Source organism: Sardina pilchardus, chromosome 2, assembly GCF_963854185.1.
Source record: "Sardina pilchardus chromosome 2, fSarPil1.1, whole genome shotgun sequence".
Taxonomy (NCBI): Eukaryota; Metazoa; Chordata; class Actinopteri; order Clupeiformes; family Clupeidae; genus Sardina; species Sardina pilchardus.
Window position 1 is genome coordinate 24429497 of NC_084995.1, and position 13057 is coordinate 24442553.

General features: G+C 42.4%; 2 protein-coding genes across 9 annotated transcripts in view; one reads left to right on the forward strand and one right to left on the reverse strand.

The window, feature by feature from the left end:
• pcm1 (pericentriolar material 1) overlaps nt 1-5794 on the reverse strand; it is a 35727-nt gene extending 29933 nt beyond the window's left edge. For 6 of the 7 annotated variants that reach the window (XM_062522804.1, XM_062522796.1, XM_062522781.1 and 3 more), the window contains exons 1-4: nt 5608-5794; nt 3692-3812; nt 2751-2996; nt 36-338 (exon numbers count right to left, since the gene is read on the reverse strand). In XM_062522804.1, coding sequence (XP_062378788.1) covers nt 36-338; nt 2751-2996; nt 3692-3793 — 651 coding nt within the window. In that variant the 5' untranslated portion in view covers nt 3794-3812; nt 5608-5794. The remainder of the gene's footprint in view (nt 1-35; nt 339-2750; nt 2997-3691; nt 3813-5607) is intronic. The other variant, XM_062522772.1, reaches the window with a different exon arrangement.
• LOC134067518 (fibrinogen-like protein 1) lies at nt 4327-12213 on the forward strand. Of its 2 annotated transcripts, none has more exons than XM_062522831.1 (7): nt 4327-4532; nt 9592-9820; nt 10171-10330; nt 10790-10887; nt 10969-11057; nt 11533-11726; nt 11959-12213. In XM_062522831.1, the coding sequence occupies exons 2-7, from the start codon at nt 9673-9675 to the stop codon at nt 12143-12145; spliced, it is 876 nt and encodes a 291-aa protein (XP_062378815.1). In that variant the 5' UTR covers nt 4327-4532; nt 9592-9672; the 3' UTR covers nt 12146-12213. The 2 variants fall into 2 exon arrangements, with proteins under 2 accessions (XP_062378815.1, XP_062378807.1); XM_062522823.1 differs by lacking the exon at nt 4327-4532 and adding an exon at nt 8998-9156.
• Nucleotides 12214-13057: the final 844 nt, after the last annotated feature.

Genomic DNA, 13057 nt, shown 5'->3' on the forward strand with positions numbered 1-13057 from the left:
AAGAGAGACCCATTAAACAGAGTAACCTGCCATACCTGACTGCTGTCGATGGTGGGCTCCCCTTGGGCAGCCTCCATGGGGTCCCCCCTGCCTGGCCCAAAGGCATCCTTGCTGGAGGTGGGCACAGGGGCAAACAGGTCCCTCCCAGGGCTTTGCTTCTTGGGCTCCTTGCCCCCCAGGGTGGAGGTGGAGGGGGTAGCGGCGGCGGCAGGCGTCTCCTTACTCTTGTTGGTGTTGACGTGCAGGGGCAGGAAGTTAAAGGGCTTCTTGTTCTCCGCCAGCTGCCTCTGGTTGTTGGCGGCCGTGACCCGGCCCTGGGAGTCGCTGCCAATGCTCCTCTGTGAGGGAGAGGGAGAGGTAGGCAGCGTGTGAAAAGACACGCAGGAGGAGTCGGGGGGGGGGGGGGGGGGGGGCGGGCGCTAAAGCAAGGCCTAGGTTGGAAGAATGGGCTCTTTTCGCATGGTTACATTTTCATTCAAACTAACATCTGTCTCCTCTCTGTTGCCGTCCTGCCTAGGCTTAAAAGTTAGGAAATGTATATGGACTAGGTCACCAGTCACTTTAATCAGAAACTCAGATTAAGAAGATAAACTGATTATTTGGAATTCTGTACAATGTTTCCAATGACTCAGAACACGGTTACTGAATGCCAAAAATCACAGAAAAAATATGCTAATAGAGAGAGATTTTGGATTGTAGCTGCATTCTATATTGGATTAGTTCAACAGGCCTGCTCAGAATATTCAAACTCATGTCTGAGCAGTGAATCAAATTCTTTTACCATTTACAATTAGGATTGGAACTTTGGCCATGGGAAATCGTGGGCCCTAAGGCCAGACCAGCTGAGAGCCACTGAACTAAAGCAGACTGATAAGTAGTGTTGCACAATGCAATGATACTAGAATAGCATCACCATTTGATTACTTCTATTACTGATGTTTAAGGTTTTTGCCATGGTATCGTTTCAGCAATGGTAGAGATACTTGCATGTATTAGGGATGCAACGGTACAGTTTTGCCACGGTTCGGTTTGTATCACGGTTTTTGGGCCACGGTAACGGTTCGGTTTCAATATATCAATATTATCTTGGCTCTAGCATACAGGAGGTTATATTTGCCTTTTCTATTTCAAATCAACAATGTGCTTCTACTTACACTTGCAGAGAAAATATTAAATGCATAGCCAGACACAGATGAAGCAGAATCACAAAAATGTATTATAAGAAAAGAACACCATCATTGCCTTCTGTCATAAACAGGCAATATTATCCATAGTGAAGTGCAGCATAAAGTAATGTGTAATTATTTATTTATTATACCACTGCTTGGTCAAATTTCCTATTGTGGTGCGCTATTTGAAACGTGCATTATTTTTCTATATACCGCACGGCTATGATGTAGTTCCCTTCTTTTGGGCTTATTACACTTGAATATTAATTCGCCAATGTGAATGTAACGGTAAAAACAGCAATGTTGCATCTAAGACAGAGGCAATATAAATGAAAATGATAGTGGCAGTGGTATATAAGCGGATATCAACTCCGCGCCCTGTGCGTTTCTAGGAAAATAATGCACTTATCGAAGTGTCCGCCTGCGGCGTCGGGTCCTTACTACCACTTCGAACGTGCATTATTTTCCTATAAACGCACGGCGCGTCGTTGATTATCCCTTACCTGTTGTCTTACAGAACATACAGCCCTTTTGTAATATTAAGTAGGTTGCATAAAATGTAAACTTTAAAAGTCACTTTCAACTTATCTCTTACACACTTCGTACAGTTCATGAATCTTACTGCTGAAATGCGTGCCGGAGGGGATATTGAAGCGATGATCGAGAACATTTATCATGTAGCGAAATCCCATACCCGGCAGGGCATCATGTCTTTTCCTATGAACACGCCAATCGAATTCGTTATGTCTTTGTGTTTTTGGGAATTATAGGAATATTGTTGCCGAAAGGCTGCAGCAATGGATGGTTGGGTTTTCGGTGGCAAACTAGCTCTCCGTGCTGCTCCACTAAGGTTACAGCCGGTTGATGGTGGCGCAAATGGGCCGACATGTTGGATGTGTTACCTTGTGCTATTAGGTGATCGTTGTGAAGCAGTGCTTGCACACTGTGCTTTGTTTACTGACGGTCTTTTTGACTTGTTCGTAGGCTACTTCGAATGTCGCCATGATCGTGCAGCCGCCGGTAAAGTTTGTTTCTTCTCACATGACTCCTTCATTTGCATTTCAACGTGCCTATTGGGTCTTGGGAAATTCAGTAAAATTCTGATTGGTTGTTGCAAGGTTGACGAGAGGCAAGCTGAACAGTCAGAGAAAACTCATCCCCCGGGTCCTAAGCACTCCTTACTATCGCTCCCAGGCTACGCGCGTGCAATAACCTTGTATTAAATAAAAAGTTTAATGTCGCGTATACCGAAATATTGCGGTTTAGGTGAGTCTATTGAACCGAACAGGCCAAACCGAACGGTTCAATAAATTATTGAAAACCGTTGCATCCCTAGCATGTATGTATACTTGCATGCATGGTATTTATTTAGTACATCAAAAACCTTGAACCTTGGCCTTGAACATAGCCTACATAAAAGTAAAATTAGATTATAAGTGGATTTCAACTCAAATTTGAATGAAGAGGCATTATCCTACTATTGACCATGTGTCATATCATAACAACACTGTAAAGAGGTGGCAGAATTCCTGGACGGACAAAAAATTATTTTACCCCCTACGAAAGCTACCCGTCACTCACCTCATCCAGGTCAGTGAAGTTGATTCTCTGTCGCAGTCTCTCGAGCTCGGCCTGGTCGGGGACAGACATCTGTGTGGCGTACTTCACGTGGGGGAAGGAGTGTGGGGTGCGAGCCCGCCTTCGCCCAGCCCCTGGAGTGGACTCTGGAGAGATGTCGTTGGTCAGTCGACTCTCCGAGACAGTGGAGAACTTCTTCCTGTTTTTCTCTGAGGAGCGATTGGCTTTCTTTTGATGAGTGCCCCAGTCCTGCAGACAACAGGGTGTTCAGAATTAACATCGCTGACACAATCAGGGTCACAGAGATCAAATATATAAAAAAAACACAGCATGAAGAAGTTGAGATGTACAGATGAAGTCAAACTATTAGGACAAATGTTGTGATGAACATATGGGCTGTGTTTAATAGGGTTCATGAAAATGGCATGTGCTGAGTCTGCATGCACAGTAAACCATTTTCATTATTTGTCTCTAATTTAATACAGCCATACATGTAAAACACATTTTGATATACCACTGACAGAGAGAATACTGGAATAACAATACTGCAGAATCTACTCATACCTAACCGGTCAGGTTTCAAACTAACTAATTTGACAGATGCTCACAGCTCACTTCAGAGCAAAGTACTCTTTGTGCTTCTCCTGCAGTGGCCTCTTGTAGTGGCTAGAGTGCTACCACAGCCAACTCCATTCAGCCAGCCAGTTTAGTGAAGTTTGGCACTCTATTCAAGTAACCCTTTTGACTTTTTCAATAAAGATGGTGGATTATTTTCACTGAATCATTATTTTTTTGTTGTTGTTGTTGACACATAGGCCAACCCAAGACAAGGGGTAATTAATTCAAATACAGACATCCAACTTCTAACATGGTAGTGCTACCGTTTAATTAAGCGGTCATCCCCACAAATCTGAGTGACACACAACAATGTAGCTTTTCCATACCATATTGTTGAGACGGTCCTCTAGACTTCCATTTGTGACAGTCCAGTTGTGTAGCTCCTGCTCATCTGCGCAATCATCAAACGAAGCCCCTCCAGTCGCCATTCCGACAACTCAGCACCTGCTGAAAAGCAAATCATGAGCAGACAATCGATACTGACTGTCACACTTAATAAGACCCGAGTAAACGTCAATAAAGAAGCAAGCGATGTCTGACAGAATACAAAGTGCAATTTTTTCAGAATGCAACTAAGCTTTGTTTGGGATGTCAACAGTCAAGCACTCTGAGAACACGAACTCAGTCGCAGTCACCGCGGGCATTGCACCGTGTTGTCACAAGACCCATAATCTCAGGGAAAATGCACAAACATGGGTATTATTTGCCTTGACAACACAGTGCAAGTACTAACGAACTAATGGATACTGCCTAGCCCACTACATAAAATAATGGGTCCATTGTCAACCTGGCACTGAAAAACTGCAACTCAGTTTGTGCTAGTTACTGAAAAGGAGCGTCTTACCTATTTGAAAGGAGAAGAGCAGACTATTTTGTCGAACAGACAACTGGTAACTACCAGCTAAGGTGTAACCACTGTGATATATTACTCCAGATCATAACTGAATAACTGACTGGCCTGTTTATTCAAGGGGCGGACCTGCAACGGTTGCACTTGACCAGCTCCAGTTTCCCGGCAAATTAGACGCATTCCCTCCAAATGTCGAATGGGTTGGCTAGCAACTGGACAGACCGTTTACTGATTTCCACAGGTCTCTCTCTATCAAATCGCTCTCAACCCCAAACATCATCGTGCCTAGGCAACAACATTCAACTTTTATCAGGAAGGTAAGGGCTGACTGACAGAACACTGTTCTTCTCTTCACATCCATATCTACTGAAAACATATGATTTGTGATCATAAACTGCTGTCAAAGTAAAACATTAGTTAGTCAAAGAAGATTAACGTTGGAGTTTAGCAACTTTTTTCAACACAGTTTCGTTGCCGTCACCATGGTAACGTTAAACTCAGTCCTACAAAGCTAGAGTTTCCCCGGGAAATTGGTCGCAAGCATACGTTTACAAGCACAAGCACACACACACACACTCACGTCATTAAGTGACAAAGAAAACAACAGATTCACAAGACGCAGCATCACACTGATCAGACACAATTCGTTGAAAGGCCGATGGAATAAATGACTAAATATGAGCACGACTAAAGTTTAAAAACGGTTGGTGCATGAACAGAAGCCATCACGTTAACTACACGTTAGTTAATGAAGGCAAACATTTCTGGTTTACGAACGTAACATACAGCCTCTAGTGTACACTCATGTTACCTTAAAAAGTACCTATATGTACAACTATTCACTCGACATAGCACTAATGTTACCAAACAAGCATATTAAATCACGTCAATCTTCATGAAGGCTCGTTGCTTGATAGCCGTCATTGCATAACTGAAAATAACACAAAGGATTTGCGAGACAGGTATTGTTTACCTCTAGGACACAAAGAGCTAACGTACAAAAGTTAACCCCAAAACAGAGAAAGTTCCTTCACATCTCAGTCAACGCAGTAAACGGACATTAGCTAGCTATCGTTGACGTTACTTCTGCAAAGCTAAATTCGCAAGCCTCTGCTACATAACGTTAACGTTTACTTACGAGCGGCTAACATAACCGTATCTCAGTTAATTTAGCTACCAAATCAGCGCCAGTCTATGACTGGTATGCTGTAACCTCTAAAGTTCTGATATATTGCTAGGATAGGGACGGTTCAACACACATTTCCCTGTTAACGTTAGCTGCTACCTCATAACATTGCGAAGTTAACGTTAGCTAGCATTGCTCCAAGACAGGCAGCTAGCTAACCAAAAGCTAACGTTAGCTATAGAAAACAGCGTTAAGATGACAGTTACCTTAGTGTTTAGTCTTCTTAAATAAATTCTAAACAAAGCGTGTGGTTACAGAAGCATTTCCCCGATAAAGACAACGGATTTTCCGTACTAATTAAAAATGCCTCAAATGTCTATCGAACACAATAAGGAGGACTTCAGTTCCCTCAAAGAGAGCTTGCCACACAGCTCGCGGCCATCTTTCACTGGACAGCTGAGCACGCGCACTAATAAATACTGTTGCACTTGCACACCACTGCTGGTCTTTTGGGTACGGTAGGTTGACTGACACATTCCGCATTTTTCTTCCTAAACTGATTCATGCTCGTCATTTTGTGTAGACATGCCCATCAAGATAAAAGCAAGACTTTTTTGTAATGAAGTCAAGTGTTGTTTTTCCTTTTTAAAGGATTTGGGATCAACTGTTTGGCCCACGTTGAATGGGATTAAGTGGACCGAGGTCGCATGGGATCTTGTAGGCCTAGAAATACCACTGACTCATTGCAACCTAGATCTTCTGTAAAGCGGTACAAAATATGAACGCCGGTCAGTCCTGCACATTCTCTCAACAAATAAATGTGTGTGTGTGTGTGTGTGTGTGTGTGTGTGTGTGTGTGTGTGTGTGTGTGTGTGTGTGTGTGTGTGTGTGTGTGTGTGTGTGTGTGTGTGTGTGTGTGTGTGCCTGCTGCTTGCCTGTGTGTGTGTGGGTGGTTTGGTGTTTATGTGTTTGCGTGCATGTGCACTGTGTGTGTGTGTGTGTGTGTGTGTGTGTATGTGTGTGTGTGTTGGGGGGGGGGGGGGGCAGTAATTTTGTATCAACAATTCTGGGGACACTGAAAGACACTGCACAAAACGTGAAGGGCAAAGCCCATAAAGACATGGAATTCTTGGGTTTTGTTATGATCTGTCGCCCACTCGTTGCACAGGGCCCCCTGAAAGTAGCCATACAATAAATTAATATAATGTGTACACCAATCTCTCTGTAGATGGGCGAACACAGTTTTCTGTGAATATCACGAGAACCGTAGGGCCTAGGATGACCAAATTATTTTTGTATGTCAGTCTCCAGGGGCCATGTCAACACATCCCATATCCACTCATTTGAGGTATCGCGCCACCTAGTTAAAAATGAAAAGGCACAAACGAGGTATTGTAATTGCAGGTATCAGATATCTGTAATCAGATTCAAAACTGCATGACATTTGAAGGGTATGATCATAATGCCACCCTCCGAATGCATGCCAAGTTTTGAAGTTTTGTGGAATGGGGGGGGGGGGGGGTATATCAGCTACACACAAGCACAGATGCACACAGGCATGCACACAGATACAAGCATGCACACAGATACAAGCACACCATGACCCCTACACACACCTCACAAGTAAATACACACACAGAGAAACACACATTTACACAAAAGCAAAGACACACATGCACACACTCATTTACATGCAAGAGTAGAGGGTGGAGTAGGAGATGAAGGCAAATTGACAAAAGTGATCTATTTTTGTGGAGATGATGTGCAGGATTGGGTGGCGATCATATTTTGTATCACTCTGCAGTACATCTAGTTTCTTTTGGGTTTAATTAGGCGATTGAAACTGCTATATACAGTGCCTATAGAAAGTTATCATACCCTTTTGAAATAGTTACTTTTTTTTGTCTTACAGCCTGAAATCAAAACCCATTTTAAAAAAAATCATTTCCAGTTTTATTTACAAATGTAGCTGTACAACATCAAAATAATGAAAAAAAAGTCAACAGTTCTGAAAATGAATAAAAAATTAAAAACTAGAATAACAGGGTTGGAAAAGTCATCATACCCCTGACTTAATACTGTGTCAAGCTTCCTTTTGCTTTCATTACAGCCATCAATCTGTTTGGATATGTCTCTATTATAGCTTTGCACACCTAGACAGGGGAATATTTGCCCAATTTTCCGTGCAGAATTGTTAAAATTTAGTCAAATTCTATAGGGAATGGCGATGGACTGCTCTCTTCAAGTCAATCCACATATTTTCTATAGGATTAAAGTCAGGGCTCTGACTTTGCCACTCAAGGATATTCACCATCCTATCCTTAAGCCACTGCTTTGTTCTTTTGGCAGTATGTTTAGGATTTTTGTCGTGTTGGAAGGCGAATGACCTCCCCATCCTCAGCTGTTTAGGAGAGGGACGCAGGTTTTCCTCAAGAATTTTGGTGTACTTGGCAGCATCCGTTTTCCCTTCTATCCTGACCAATTGCCCAGTCCCAGCTGAAGAGAAACAACCCCAAAACATAATGTTGCCCCCACCATGCTTCAAAGTAGGTATGGTGTGTTTTGGGTGTGTTTGGGTGTGTATACTGTGTTTGGTTAGCGCCTGGAGCTCAGTCCAAAAACTTCAATCTTAGTCTCCAAAAAGTTCGATCTTAGTCTCATCTGACCATATAAGCTTTTTCCACATGGTAGCAGAATATTCCAGATGTGTTTTTGCACTGAACTCCAAGCGCAATGTTTGGCGAAAACCATCACAGTACACCACCCAAAACACACCATACCTAGTGTGAAGCATGGTGGGGGCAACATTATGTTTTGGGGATGTTTCTCTTCAGCGGGGACTGGGCAATTGGTCAGGATAGAAGGGAAAACGGATGCTGCCAAGTACACCAAAATTCTTGAGGAAAACCTGCGTCCCTCTCCTAAACAGCTGAGGATGGGGAGGTCATTCGCCTTCCAACACGACAAAAATCCTAAACATACTGCCAAAAGAACAAAGCAGTGGCTTAAGGATAGGATGGTGAATATCCTTGAGTGGCAAAGTCAGAGCCCTGACTTAAATCCTATAGAAAATATGTGGATTGACTTGAAGAGAGCAGTCCATCGCCATTCCCTACAGAATTTGACTAAATTTTAACAATTCTGCACGGAAAATTGGGCAAATATTCCCCTGTCTAGGTGTGCAAAGCTATAATAGAGACATATCCAAACAGATTGATGGCTGTAATGAAAGCAAAAGGAAGCTTGACAAAGTATTAAGTCAGGGGTATGATGACTTTTCCAACCCTGTTATTCTAGTTTTTATTTTTTTATTAATTTTCAGAACTGTTGACTTTTTTTTTCATTATTTTGATGTTGTACAGCTACATTTGTAAATAAAACTGGAAAAGATTTTTTTTTAAATGGGTTTTGATTTCAGGCTGTAAGACAAAAAAAGTAACTATTTCAAAAGGGTATGATAACTTTCTATAGGCACTGTAAGTATGCATTTAACATGCATTCCCGTGATTGGAGTAATGTGAGGTTTTCAATTAAACTTTCAAGGACAAAATCCCCACTTCCCAATAGGTGAGGGAAATGAGACATAACAATGCCCTTAAACTCTATCCTTGAGCGTCTGATAAGACTGAGTAGACATAACTGAATATGAGGATGGGAATATTCATTGGGAGGATTTAGAGTCCTGCATCATTTCATCCATTGGTGTTAGTATAGGCTCATCGGTGCTTCATCCAGACAAAATGAGGACTCTATGGACTTCAATGTTCCATTTTATATTCATTGCAAACTTGCTGATTTTTAAGGGTAGTTTGTCAGTAAGTATGTATTTTTTTCACACACAGTGAATAGTGGCTTAAAGACGATGCTTAATGAATACAATTTGACTTCAGAATTTCTGATTCTCAGACATACATTTATATAAGGTATTTGAATGTGTGAAAAATTATAGTTAAAGGTGCATCAAAATATCTCTCTAAAGTATCTGTAGAATTTTGTTTCTTCAAAGGCTCTGCAATACTGTCTATGTTGTTGTCAGAATGTGCAGAATTCACTGTCTTATACTGTATACTGTATGTATAACATGTCTGTATATTCATACTGGAAATCATTTATTTATGTCTATGGGTATGTATGTATTTGAGTCTGTTGGTATTTATGTGTGTGTGTGTGTGTATGTGTGTGTGTGTGTGTGTGTGTGTGTGTGTGTGTGTGTGTGTGTGTGTGTGTGTGCGTGTGTGTGCGTGCACTAGGCTCCTGCGCAGCAGTATCAGGAGCCTGTATCAGCCAACTGCCAGGATGAGGTGTATTGGCTCCGGTCGCAGCTTGTCCAGATGAGCCAGAGTTTGCTAGACCATCAGCAGTACATCCAGCAGCTCCAGGACCAGCTGAGTCAGGCCAGCACAGGTCACCAGGACGTCCCTGATGCTCCCCAAAGGCCAAACGTCCAGCCCCAGTCAGGCAGTCCGACAGGGTACACAGGTTAGACACATTCAATACATTTACAATAAATAGCAGATTTCTTTATAAATTGCATACTCCTTCTTTCATAGTAAAAAAAAATAAACAACTATAAGTTTGCCAATAAATGTATAAAAAATGCACATCATTCAGGTCAATTATGATCTAGGTACTAGATAAAGCATGCTAAAAATGATATGAATGTGATCGATTTTGCTTCAGTTTAGTCAGTTTAGATTCACTTCATTTTTACTCGATCATGATTTGTAGTCGTGCTTTTTTAGTTTGTGAGTTCCTTTCTCTGGAGCTTCTATCACCCATGAGCACTCAAGTAAAAGCCTAAAGGTGTGTTTGCTGTTGTCTGTTGTCAGACTGTTCACAGGTGTTTGAGGATGGGAACCTGGTCAGCGGCGTGTACATGATTAAACCAAAGGAATCCCCGGTCTCCGTCATGGTGTTCTGTGACATGAGGGATGGTGGAGGCTGGACCGTGTTTCAGAAGAGGAGAGACGGACAAGAGTCCTTTAACAGGTGGGGCTCTTTACCAGGGAACATCTGGGGCAGACACAACAAACTCTCTCTCGTGTGACCAGAGGGGATACACTGTTACAGATAAGAGAGCCAGATTACAATGCAGCCATTTCCCCCCTGTATAACTATGACTATGACTAAACACATTAGAGAGTGATTAATAAACACCAACCCTTTAACAATTTCATGATTTTATGGTAATTTGTGTGTCTGGTTTGTGATTATGTTAGACCATGTTAGATCATGTTATATCTACAAATGTATGGTAGTCACACAAATTATCTCTCAAATGCATTGACATGTTTCTGACTGAGTCTTTTGGGATGGTCTGCAAAATCCAAACAGATATTTGATTATTATAGGCTACAGTAACTGAAAGAGCACAATGTTTTGAGAAAGCATTTTAGCAGAAAGCAGCTAGTGAAATGCACTATGTTCTTCCCCCTGTTCTCCCCGCAGGACCTGGGTGGAGTATAAGCATGGCTTTGGGAATCTTCTCTCCAACGATGGGGAGTTTTGGCTGGGGAATGACCCCCTACACTACCTCACGTCACAGGGTAGGAGACTCAAGAGCACCGGTGGTCAAATGTTTTCTCATTCATTTTGACTTTGATCTGATCTTTTGATGTCATTCACAGGCAAATATAAACTCAAGATAAAAATGGAGGACTTTGATGGTCGCCCACGCTTTGCTGAGTACAAAAATGTCAAAGTTGGAGATGAAAAGGTGTGAGTGTGTGGCTTGATTTTGATTGGTTGGTTGAATGTCAAACATTTCCCATGTACTACTGTGTGTTGTCTCTCATTTGTGTATATTCCAGTTCAGTATATTATGTCTTGGTGGGCGTGGGAGCTTGATGTGATTTAAACAGACAAGGTCACCTTACAAGTATCTTACAACTGGTTGGCTAGAGGGTGGTGGGAGAATTGACTCTTCAAGCTTAGAAAGTCCACCCATTCTTAGTTGCAGTTAATGTATTTTTGCTGAATATAGACCACAATAGCCTGAACTGCGAAAGAGCGCAGGAGCTTTACTGCACTGATGTCGATGATCTTTCGTAATGACTGATGTGTTGACCTGAAGTTTGGCTTTAAAAGCCAGAAATACAAATAATGATAGCATTGAAAATATAACTTGTACAACCACATGGATCCATTACTGTGCTTTTTAACTGACGTGAGAGTGTTGTGTCTTTTGTCAGGATGAGTATGAGTTGCAGGTGGGTGACTACAGGGGAGATGCAGGCGATGCTTTGGTTGATGCGCATCCCCACTCTGATAGGCCCCAGAGTAATACCCCCCACGGCCTGAAGTTCAGCACGTATGATCACAACAACCGTGAGGAGGAGGAACCCCAGTGCATTCGCCAGGACAAGTCTGGGTGGTGGTTCAGCAGGTATCACAAAAGATACGTCTTCTAGTGAAAAAGTGCAACTTATGGAATCTGCATTGTGAAAGAACTCTGGTTCTGGGGACATTAGAATCCCAGAAAACCCACAGCATGTCTACATACTGTAATGCTAGATAGTTGGTCGGGTATCATGAGTGAAGCATGTAATGAAATGTATGTATGCACCCACAAAGAGCATCATCACCTAATCCAATTTAATTCCAATTTTGTCCACTAGATGTCACTCTGGTAATTTGAATGGTCAGTACTACAACGGCCCCTACCAGGCAGTGACGGACGATGGGGTGGTGTGGCACACCTGGCATGGGTACTGGTACTCCATCAAGTCTGTGGTCATGATGATCCGCCCAGAGGGATTCGATGAGCCCAAAGCAGAGCATGAAGTGCCTGACGTTAAACAGTGAAAGGTGCTCGGGCAGTTGAGCACACTGTATTTGTCAGTTAATTAATAAAATAAGCCTGCATGCTTCAACACTGACTGAATGTGTTTTTCAAACAGACAGTATTCAAAATACTCTTTGAGTTTGAGTGACTCAAATTGGTTGATCAAATGACAACTTGTGATTACTACAGTAAAATCAAATGTGCTGTCACCTTCATCCATACAGCAGTGAAAACTAAAACGAACCTCTTCAAATGGCAGCATAAGCCCTTTTGGCATACGCCTGCAAGGGCATCTCATGGCTGTGGGACAGGAGACTAGCTCTGTCTGTTTACGACATTTAAATTGTCAGGCGAGGAGGAGCTAGTCTGCATTTATACAGCCTAACAAGCTCTGTTTGGCAACTAAAACATTAAATCTCCTCAGAATGTCATAACACTACAAGCCAAAAGCAGAAATAGCCTCATGGTACTGATGATCTGTCAAAGGAGCTTTACTCTACTGAAAATATGATTTTAGCCTTTTCTTGCGCTTTATGGTTGACTTCCAAGGTTCTGTTAAAAAGTTATGAAGAGGCTTGAGAGGGTCGTGCTGTAATATGCAAGAGCACACCCTATAAAAGGCATGAGACATGGCAGGAAGGGAAGGGAGGAAAGGGAGAGGACTTAAGCCCGCGATCCCAAATGAAATGATGGCCAGACACATCCTCATCCTGGTATGAAGCTTCCCTGTTTCCTGAAGAGGGAGAACATGCAAAGATAAATGCAAGCCTCTGTGGACTTCAGAAAGTGCCCTGAGTGTCCTCATGGAAAAAAACGAATGAGGCTTCTGCCTGGTGATGGTTTTACACCATGCTGCAAACAGAAAGGTGCAGTTTTTCATAAGTGCAGGTCGTTGCAAGCCTTTTAAAATTTCGGGAGGAAATATTCCTGCT

Bases quoted from the DNA above. Each gene is read 5' to 3' on its own strand.
- LOC134067518 (XM_062522823.1), top strand. From the start codon at position 9,082: ATGAGGACTCTATGGACTTCAATGTTCCATTTTATATTCATTGCAAAC. The intron at 9,821-10,170 runs GTTAGACACATT...GTCTGTTGTCAG, and splicing joins CAGTCCGACAGGGTACACAG to ACTGTTCACAGGTGTTTGAG. The intron at 11,727-11,958 runs GTATCACAAAAG...TTTGTCCACTAG, and splicing joins TCTGGGTGGTGGTTCAGCAG to ATGTCACTCTGGTAATTTGA.